The sequence below is a fragment of the Brachionichthys hirsutus genome, chromosome 15 (genome assembly GCF_040956055.1).
Source record: "Brachionichthys hirsutus isolate HB-005 chromosome 15, CSIRO-AGI_Bhir_v1, whole genome shotgun sequence".
In the NCBI taxonomy this organism is placed as follows: Eukaryota; Metazoa; Chordata; class Actinopteri; order Lophiiformes; family Brachionichthyidae; genus Brachionichthys; species Brachionichthys hirsutus.
The window spans coordinates 10,426,260-10,436,856 of NC_090911.1; the positions used below are offsets into that span (position 1 = coordinate 10,426,260).

The 10,597-nt window shown below is 43.5% G+C and overlaps 1 protein-coding gene across 1 annotated transcript; it reads right to left on the reverse strand.

Moving 5' to 3' along the window:
- Window positions 1–1,487: 1,487 nt before the first annotated feature.
- On the reverse strand, window positions 1,488–9,148 carry slc25a36a (solute carrier family 25 member 36a). The gene is made up of 7 exons (XM_068748694.1): window positions 9,108–9,148; window positions 7,470–7,634; window positions 7,072–7,149; window positions 6,766–6,866; window positions 3,907–3,973; window positions 3,519–3,805; window positions 1,488–2,951 (listed from the first exon to the last, which is right to left on the reverse strand). Exons 1-7 carry the CDS (start codon window positions 9,146–9,148, stop codon window positions 2,758–2,760), a joined length of 933 nt encoding a protein of 310 aa, XP_068604795.1. The 3' UTR covers window positions 1,488–2,757.
- Window positions 9,149–10,597: the final 1,449 nt, after the last annotated feature.

A 10,597-nucleotide genomic window follows, 5' to 3' on the forward strand; every position in this document is an offset into this window, starting at 1 on the left:
CACCTCCTCGCTCTTTACTTTCAATGCCCCCCCGTGTCTCTTCACCCCTTCCCTCCTCTTTTTTTATGATATATCTCTTCCCCTCACAACTCACCTTTGCTCTATTTGCCTCCCAGCTCACCTCGCCTGCTCTCCATCTTCCATGTCCTTGCCACCTCGCCCATCGTAGTGGGTAAGTGTCAAAGTGGTGCCACAGAGAGCGAATCTCTCACGTCTAAAAGCAGCTTAAAGTGACACTTCCTGTGGAAATGAGGTCATTTTTTTAGTTTGTTATTACTAGAAACGAGTTGATTATCTTCTATTATTGGAGGTTCAGCAGTTTCGGTATGTCACAAGATCGTTGCAGAATATTATAGAACTTTTATTAATATTATTATTATTATTATATATGGTGAATACCACATTCCATCCACACTGAGGCTCGGTCATCCTTTCCACGCTCATATAAGATGACAGATAAAGCGTCATTAGTACGTCACCACACGTCATTCAAGCACATTCAGGTACGCTGAGTATTTCTGACCTTTGTTGTAAAGACTTACAAGAAAGAAAGAAAAGAAAAGGAAGAGAAAACAGAAGAGTCGAAACCAGAATAGTTCGGCTGTGACCAGTGTAGAATTTAGTTTCATGTACCGGTAGTCAGTCCTCCGGTAGGACAGCACACACCTACCGCTACCGGTGGATGATCGGTCAGCAGTCAAACACTCACCGCACAGGAGCCGTCCCGACTTTGTCCTTTCCTAAGGAAGTTGAAAAAGACGCGAGGTCCTCTCTCCTCTCCGGTGATGGTGGCCGTCTTCTCTCTTACGGTCCGGCGCTGGAGCCACCGTTTCTTTGTTGCCGTAAAGACCAGCCCGTTGCATCCAGTCCCGAGTCCCGATTGCCGAGTGTGCGTTTACTCCGCGACGCGAGCCCTGATTGGTCGTTTCCACTACAACGCAGCATTCAGCTCTAACGCTATTGGCTGAGGCCTGGATGGTGGATTCAAAGACTGTCCGTAATTTGATTATTCAGTTCACTCAATTTATAGAGCACAGCATTATAATGCGACCATAAACTATTATATTATACTATATTACTATTTAAAATAATTTAATACTATTAAGTATACAAAACATGGCTGAATTTAGCACTCGCCTGTATGACTGCAATTGTTTCTAAATATTTGTATTTATTGTTTTTAATCATACAAATAAAACATACACGCATCTTGATTGATTGATCTTTTGCGATTATAAATTTTGTTCGGAAGTATTTGGCTCCCTCTGTCGGTGCTTAAAAGTAAGTGCAAAGTAATATAAATGCTATTAAGATATTTTTTCTCCAAGAGAAAATACAGCTTGGATCAGCACAGAACTTTTGTATTTTAACTTAAGATCTACCCCGACTCCATCTATATTTAAAGGCTCCATCCTTGAGAGGCTATAAAAAAAAAAAATAACAATGAAAAAAGACGAAGATTTTCATCCACTTAGTTGTAAGTGGATTTTTATTTATGTTTATTTGAAAAACAAATATGTCAATGGCTGGCCGGCAAAAAAGATACTGAATTATACACAGACACAAGTGAAATGTTCAATTGTGTTCAAGCCAGATTTTGGTAATTTGATGTCAATCACTGCAATGAATCCAAAGACATTTTAGTCTAGTTTTAGTCTAGTTTGTAAAAGGAGACTTAAAAGCAAGTTAATTTCCAACACTGCGAGATAAAAGTATCAACGGAGACTGGAAATCAAAGACTATCAAAAGGTGCAACAGCTTTTAGTTAATCTGTGAAACAATCTTGCAAGGAAGGAAATAAATTCAAGATGATTCTGTGTAATTGGTGAAATAAATTACTTTTAAACTGTGCAGACTTTAATTGCACGAGGAGGCCGTGCACCGATGTAAAATAATCTGATCATAAACAATATCAAGTAGTCGCCAAAAAAAAATAGCAAGTTGCTTTGGTACAAATTCAGACAGGCTTCAGTAACAGATTACTTTGAATTTCTGTTATTGAGCGTTCAAATAAAACAAAAACAGTGTGCTTTGGAACAAATAGAAATGATTTGACAGAAAGCTAGGAACAATGTTAACATGACTAGAGATGGAATCATAACTTTACTACATGGGACACGTTTAGGAGCGATTTGATGCTAATAAACGCTCCAATAAGAAGCTCACGTAAAAATAATTCCTAAAATTCTGACTTTCATGTAATATTTGAATGACAGCAACTTACATCCACAAGAGAAAAACTTTAGCCAAATAACACCTATATTTAACAAAGTTAAATTGCACGATAAACAAAAGCAACGATTTGCAAAGGTTGGGCGGCTTGATCATACCAACGATAGAACGTCGGTATCGTACAGTAGCTCTACCACACTCCCAACGTCAGAGTATTACCTCCACAGGTAGAAGCGCACAGCTTCTCAAGCCTGTGTTTGAGCGACAGATCATCACAACTTCGCCTTTGTTATGTCACGAGTTTGGCAGGTTTGCACCGCTGCGTGTGAACGCCAGGCCATTGAAGCGGGGCTAGCGGCAGGCGGGCGGTTCAGGTGACTTGAACACTCGAAAGGAGGTTATGTTTTGCTTCCAGTTAGATTGGCAGGACAAAGCGCCGGTGTGGCACGGGCCAGCAGGGAACACATTAGTCTGTCGCGGCTCCTAATCGTATGGCAGGTTTGTTTGTTTTTTTACAGAAGTCGGTTAGCCCCTCCTCCCCAGCTTGAGACAGCAGCGATCAGACAGGAAAAACTGAATGAAGAGCTAATAGCCAAGGAAGTAGACCACCACTTCGTAGGTGGCCATCACAATGGCGGTGTTGGGGATCTGTCGGACAAGATGCGTGGCGAGGCCGCGGTAGAGCGCCCGGTATCCCTCCTCTCTCGGCACCGTCACCAATGTTTGGAAGAAGGAACGATATTTGCTGCCTTCCTCTCGTAGCCGCGTTCGGATCACCTCTGTAAGGAGAAGAAACAGCGTTCAAGACATGCGGCACTCGTACAGACACGCCCTCACAAGCCGGCCGAGCGAGCAGAAGCGATCGGAACCAGTCCAAGTGGAACATGATATTATCCAATAAGAACAAAGGAGCCCCCGCCTCCAACACGATGCAACACGCCTCAATGTTTTCTCCCCGGACAAATAATTTTATTACATTTATAAAGAAAGCAAACAAGATCCAGGGTAGCCTAATCTTAATTAAGCTAAGCTAAACTAAGCCAATCACTTTTTGGCTCTATGTTCATATGATGGCTGTTTAACCCCCCCCCCCCCCCCCAGTGAAGGTTCTAATTTCCCAACAGTTTAAACCATCTGCCCAGTTAAAATGATGAAAATCCTTCAAATAATTACATAACAATCAATTATATGGGTGAAAAATGGAAAACACAACATCCTCATATACACACAAGTCAAAATCATTGGTGTAAAAAAGACCTTTCAATAATTATGCCACGTTTTAATGAGATCAATACGTATTATCACCAGCATCGGCATTTCAACAGGTCAACCAGATCAAAGGTTACCGTGAGGGTAGGCGATGGAACTGGCGCACATCTTAGAAGTCGCCGCCGCGAGCATTATGGCCACAAAGTCCGAGATGTCCTTGACGGCCCCCTCCTCGCCCATGCGGTCGTGGGCCCTGGACTGCAGCAGTTTGCGTTTGATGCCCTCATAGATGGCAAAATGGATAACAGTCTCAGAGATGCCGGCGTACGATGCCGACATTCCCTTGTAGAAACCTCGCAGCCCGTCCGTCCGGTAAACCCGCCGCATGCATTCAATCGCATTCATCTGCCGCTCCCCCCGGTTTCTGGCGGCACAGAGAGATTTTTCTTTTAAAGTCCCGTGATAACACAGCTTGGATGGCATCGAGATTGCGATTATCCTCATTGGCCGATTGGGTTTCCTCACCTGGTTTCCAGCTGCAGACGGGTCTTTATCAGCCAGATGGGGTTGGTGGCTGTGATGGCGGTGAAGCCTAAGGAATTCAGAGACGGTCAGAGGTCAAGACTAATACAGAGAGAGAAGCGGGAGAGCACAATCTGTTCAGCTACAACATTCACTACGCCGCAAAAGGACGTCACTAACCAGGAGCGGAGAGCTACCGTGTGGACGGCTTGAGACGTGTCTGCGTTAATGTCATGGACTGAGAGCTAAATGTATTGCATGCTTTTTGTGTATTCACATATCGATCACGTGAAATACTACCCAGTATGCAAACAATAACTAACATACCGTAGCTTAAAAAAAACCAAGGTGCCTGACAGTAGCTGATGACAGAGGCAGCGTGTTTTCTAATACGGCACTTTTAACGTGTAAAAGGCGACCGTCACCCTTTAGAACCTGCTCCTGTCGGAATGATATTCTCAGACTGTCCATTTAACTAGATTACATGTCAGGCAGATGGGGGTGTGTCCCCGCGCCCTGTTGTGAGCTACCCCAGGGAAACACGCACGGCGAAACTACTGTTTGCGTTTTTCACTACCGTACTAGAGTAAAGTGTAATTGCACATCCGCTACAGTAGGTGGCAGTGGCACTTTCACATCTACATGTAGTGTGCCATTTACTGTGTTACTGGACTATTCACTCCTCTGCTATGGTGTGTGTGTGGGGGGGGGGGGGGGGGTTGGGGGTACAGAGAGGAAGTAAAGCAAGTCTAGAAACACCCGAGTCACTTCTACGTGAAGGCAACTGCATGAGGAGGATGCAGGTCAGCTGAAGAGAAGAAGAAGAGAGAAGTAGCATCTATGCGTGTACTCACGAGGGAGGGGCAAAGCTCCTCCAGCTCTTCCCCGCTGCAGCTCGTAGCCTGCAGATATGGGGGGGGCTCTCCCACCCATTCACGCGGGGGGGAAAGCTTTACAGTAAAGCCCTAAAATAGACACAGGCTTTTCTGTACCAGTCACACACAAGCAGCAGTCACATCCACCCTCAACTCCCCCCCCCCCCCCCCCCCACTGCTGGGAGCTGGAACAGAGAAGGGAACTGCCCCCCATCCTTCCCCAAAAAGCAATCCCAACTTGGTAAATAACGAGCGTCAGGTGGAAATGCTAACCTTGTCTTCGTCGATACTTCCTCCAACCGATGGACAATGGTGGCGAGAGGCGCATTTATGAAGATAAACTGCAGCGTCTCCCATTTCGATCATTGATAGTCCGTGATATTATTATTTTCTGTGAATATTTTTAGCTCAAGTTGAATTTTTTTCTCTTTTATTGATCTATTTTATAAACATTACAACGTTTTTTTAACATGTCAGCTAAACATCTAAAGGAAACTGACATGCATCAACACAGCTTTATTAGTATTCTAGTAATGATGTAATCTGTGCCTCTTGGTAGCAAAGAACTGACGGGGAAAATGCGAGATGTACAGATGACTAGGCCTGTCAATATTATTACATAATCAATCATTGCATCCATTCATTTGACTAGAAACAGCCGGATGAGACAGGAGCATCACATCCCATCATAATTCAAGTGTTTGTTAATAACATCATCTGGTTGCCATTAATCTGTTTGAGCCTCATAATGAGACTCCCAGACAATGAAAACCTGCCCAGAGAAAATCTGCTCTGAACTTTCTGTGTAGTCCTAATAAAAAAAAAAAAAAGATGACCAAAGGGAACACAGACATTACAGTCTCCTGTAGCGCTGACAAGGTTAGCATTTCTTTATGTGGAGTTTAAGACTGACAAAACTATGTGTCATTAGTTAACCTTTAGGAGGAAAACTAAGGGGAGGGAAGTAGCAAAAACAAAACGTTACATTAACAGCCTAAAACTACAAAGCAGCAAACACACTGCCACGAGAAATGGTATTATTACTATTATAAATGATTAGCCATTATGAATGTTCTAATGTTCATAACAATCGCCATGGTTTTTCATCATACCAGTGTAAAGAAACGGGGTGCTACCTGACGTGTCCGCCTGAGTGCCAGGGGCCCCTGTTGACCGTTCGGGGCTGTGCTCTCTCCTCTATACACACAGAGCAAAGAAGGGGGGCCCAGACCACACTGTTCAAGTGACAACTGGGATGTTAAACCATTTACAGAGTCCTCTGGAGAGGCCTCAAAACAAAAGAATAAAAGAGGACAAAAAGGGGGGGGCAGGAGAAATAAAATAATGGATGACAAAAGGGAGGGAACTAAGGCAGCAGGAAAGCACAACGGAAACTGTGAGGACCAGGTTATCTCAACCACGATCCCTCATAATGGTTGTGGGGGGGGTTTAGAAAGAGGAATTGGGATTGGCTTAGATGGAGTATTACCTGGTTAATGGGTTTAAAATAAGTTATGATGCTGCGTGACTGTTATGGTTTCCATGTGCGCGTCAGTTTGATCCTTACAGTCTCAAAGCTGTGCTTTCCGATGAATCCCTTCCTGCATATCTTTGATATTCGTAGACATGAATAATGACTTCTTATGACACGTTATTACCTAGTTAGCTTTAGCATGCTTTAGCTGTTCACGGGCTTCCACATTTGCCAAGCTCCTACCATCCCACACATTCTTATGGTAAGGGAGGGGTGTGTGTGTGTGTGGGGGGGGGGGGGGTGGGGGGGTAAAAGAGCAAAAGAAAATGAATCGGGGGTATTTTTGCATTGTGATAAAAAATTATGAGGGGGGAAAATAACATCTGTGTGATGGAGACAAACTGACTAAATGATTTGTTTTATCAAAAATGCATCAGTGATTTACACTGGTCGGGCAGACGGACATATGGACACAGACAGACAGACAGTTAGGGGGGTAGGAGCCACCATTACCTGCCATCGCAGCCGACAGCATGTGCACCGGGGTAGAGTCTGGTTCCAGCACATCACTCAGTTTCTTCTTTGCTGCTGAATAGGCTGCAAAGTATATCGCCCTGTGGTAAATAAGCAAGGGGCCAGTGAGAAATAAAAACACTGGCTGGGTTGGATTTGGCTAAAGAGGAGAGAGAATCTAGACTTTTATCCATCTTATCTTACACCTTGAAGCTTCCTGGTGTTGTTGCAGGCATCATAAATGTTTTGGTTGACAGGAGAGGATAAGCACCGCCTGCAGAATCACGCGGGTGACGATGTACATACCTGGAAGGTGCCACACCCACCAGGTTAGGTGCCAGTCCTCTGAAGAACGAACGGGGTCCCTCTCTCGCTAGGATTGTCCTGCAGAGACAGGTGAAGTTTTGAAATCCACGTCCTCTTATGGAGGACATGTTAGCAAGTACAGATGGAGACACGTGTGGGGCAACACGGTAAACAGAGGGCAAGGCCACCAACGTGCGTCGCAGCTATTTCTGGATCGCGCTTCGTTTGGCTAACAGGTCAACAACATCGCTGTTTGTAACTAAATCTACCCTTATTGCATGTGGCAAGGCTGCTTCAAGTCTATGTACTAATGGGCTGACCTTCGTCATACCTCCCCTAATTCACTATTCATCTCACAGGTTAATCATACAAGTAGCATTTAGCACCGTTGTCCTTACTTGAAACAGTGCACAGGCCCTGGAGGGGCGACCCGGGCCACACTGGCTCCGTTGACGGTGCTGAGCTGGACTTCAGAGATGTAGAGGGTGATGGAAGAGGACTGCAGTCTCGTCTTCACAACCTCCAGAGGACAGGTCAGAATAGCACCGGCGGTGCCTCCACATCTAGACGGCAGTAGGGATGCGCATGAAGGGGATAGTGGAATAAAGAGGGGCACAAATTGGAAATATATTGTGATGAAACAGACAAATACTTCAAACACAGCACAAAGAGCCGACAATTACCAGTATATGACTGGTTTCATCTCACAGCTCAATGGACATTTTGGCCACTTTACCGACTTGCATCACCCGAGAAGGCCGTGAAAATGAGGAGTGCTGTTTAAGTGGCCAGCTGGACTCTCACACACACACCGTAAATAAAAACATAACCGCTCAAGCCAAAAACAAGCCAGCCCCAAAGCATCTGATGGTGTTGACCCAATTCATAAGTTAAAAAAAAAAACCTACAAAAGCCACTTTCAATGACGTCGTTTCAATCCTCATCTGATATGCAGTTTTACAGCACAAATACCGCAAGTCATCGGTTTCATTTTTTTTTTTTTGTACCCTGAATGTTTAGTAGCAAAACCCTGTCAAGTTCATCTTAAAATAATATTCTGTGGCTGCGCTCCACGCTTGTTGATGTTCTCCAATTTCACCAAAGGCTTGGTGCTTTCTGTAATACGACCTGCACCGACAGACCCACACAAAGATGACGACTTTCGCAGTGACAAAAAACATACGAAATCTCTATAGCACCACGATGGTGTTTTCTGGTATCCTGGCTGTCGATATGAATTCCTCTAGCCTTCCGCTCTTTTGAGCAGCACCAGCTATATTTACATTTCAAGTGACCGACCCACATTCATGCTTACAGGCACCAGCGACCTTTGGCCTACTTTCAGGGCGCTGTGCTGTCTGCTGTGGGAGGAAGCACTGAGCTGAGGCCTACAACTCAGGGTTTGCAAAAAAAAACATGATTTTAATGAATTTGTTCAAAACTAGTCTCATGTTCATCTCAGATCTCATAAACATGATCGAGATAACAACACAGGAGACGGGGCTGTGATGAGACATGGGAGATATAATGGATTCAAAGTAAGACAGTTAAACTAACTGTGAAAGGAAAATGTGTGAAATCCCTTGTCTGTGTTTGCATTTTCTTTCATGATAAGCTTTTTAATGAATGAACAATGTTCACAATGATATTATTGAGCCAGAAATCCATAGAAATAAAATAATAAGAGCGGGTTCCGGAAATACACCCATTTTCCCCTTCCAAATAAAAGCGTAAAAATGTCGTTCCTGAAAACTAATACGTTATTATCGAACATTTGTGAATTACCGTGTGCTACTACTGAACCCCGACTTGCGCTAAATGTCGCTCTCTGTGTCACGTTTCTGTTAATATTTTACAAAGCTATATGCTCTTATTCTGAAGGGTCGACAGGAGGACAGGAAGTTCGAGTCACGAACGTGCGCGCCGCGTACAAAAACGGATTTATTTATTTATTTTTAGCTAGCTACATTAAACCAAACAAGTCCGCTGATGTGGAGAAAACATTAACATTAAATAAAATTAGTTTTCTGACTCACCCTCCGGCAAACAAATGAACCAATGTGTCCGTTTGGATCATGTCTAGTATGCTCTGCCAAGCAGCGAACAGTGGGGGGGGGGGGGGGGCTGCACCAGCGGGGCTTTACACGGTTTGGGGGGTCCTGTGCCTTCTTTTCTTTCAACGGGGGGTATGCACCTAGATCGGGCAAACGACGTCGATGATCAACCAGCAGTGGGGCGAGTCTACCGCGGATTCAGACTGCAGCGGGCCGTCAGCTCGTGCAGGTCTCCTCCCCCCCGTCACGCAGGCTGTTGTCTTCGGCTAAACCACCAGAGCGCTCCGAGCTCAGCAGGCTCATTGACTACTCGTAAAATAATATTTCGGCTCTACCAAGTGGTTTCATAGAACATCCAGCGGTTTGTCCTGATTATCCCCTCTGCTTGCTATCGTGATCGTCACTGCTGCAGGACGGAGGCAGAGCTCGTTGTATCTACTGCACGGCCATAGGCTGGAAGACAGACGCTGCCATTGGTCATCTCGGGGCGTGACGTAATGATTTCCCCTGCCCTGATCATGCACTCTGCACATGGACAAAAATCAATGTCTCTTATCTTTTTGCGCAATACAGAATGTACCTGTTTTCTATTTTTGTACATGCAAAATTATCTTTACAAAAAAAAAGTAAAATCTTAAATTCAAGTTTTTATCGACAACCTAAATTTTGCAGGGATTTATTTTCCATTGATCATGATGGAAAAAATCAACTGTCAGACCTTTCAGGTGAAAATTTAAGGACAAATACTTTTTTTATTATATTATATTTTGGGAAGATGGATGCTTTTGGTGACATTTTGGATTAGAAAAGAAATTATTTTCCATCATGATCAATGGAAAATAAATCCCTGCAAATTTTAGGTTGTCGTTAAAAGCTTGAATTTGAGATTTTACTTTTGCACAGCAGATCAAAACTGGGGCGAGTGGCCCTATGAATGTGTGTAGTTACATATATTGCTATCTGAGTGAAAACAAGATGAGATCCGGGAAAGAGAAAAGACATTTACTGGCAGAAAATCCACCCAATCAATATACATTCGAAGTCACAAATACAATGATTTGTTTTTCTACTTTATTAATAGTTTTTCATTTGTACCTCCTTTATCAGAGCATTTAGTGATGTTGTGGTAACAAATGCTTGCACAAAATCATCGCCCTGATCATGCACTCTTCACATGGACAAAAATCAATGTCTCTTATCTTTTTGCGCAATACCTGTGTACCTGTTTTCTATTTTTGTACATGCAAAATTATCTTTACAAAATAAGTAAAATCTCAAATTCAAGTTTTTAACGACAACCTACATTTTGCAGGGATTTATTTTCCATTGATCATGATGGAAAGAATTATCTGCATTCGACTGTCAGACTTTTCAGGTAAAAAATTTAAGGACAAATAATTTATTTAATTTGATTATATTTTGGGAAGATGGATGCTTTGGTGACATTTTGGATTAGAAAAGAAATTATTTTC

Excerpts from the sequence above, each read along its gene's own strand:
- slc25a36a (XM_068748694.1), bottom strand. The coding sequence starts at position 9,148 with ATGATCCAAACGGACACATTGGTTCATTTGTTTGCCGGAGG. Across the intron at positions 7,150-7,469 it reads GGGCCTGTGCACTGTTTCAA|GACAATCCTAGCGAGAGAGG; the intron begins GTAAGGACAACG and ends CTGTCTCTGCAG. Across the intron at positions 2,952-3,518 it reads TTCCATCGCCTACCCTCACG|AGGTGATCCGAACGCGGCTA; the intron begins GTAACCTTTGAT and ends TTCTCCTTACAG.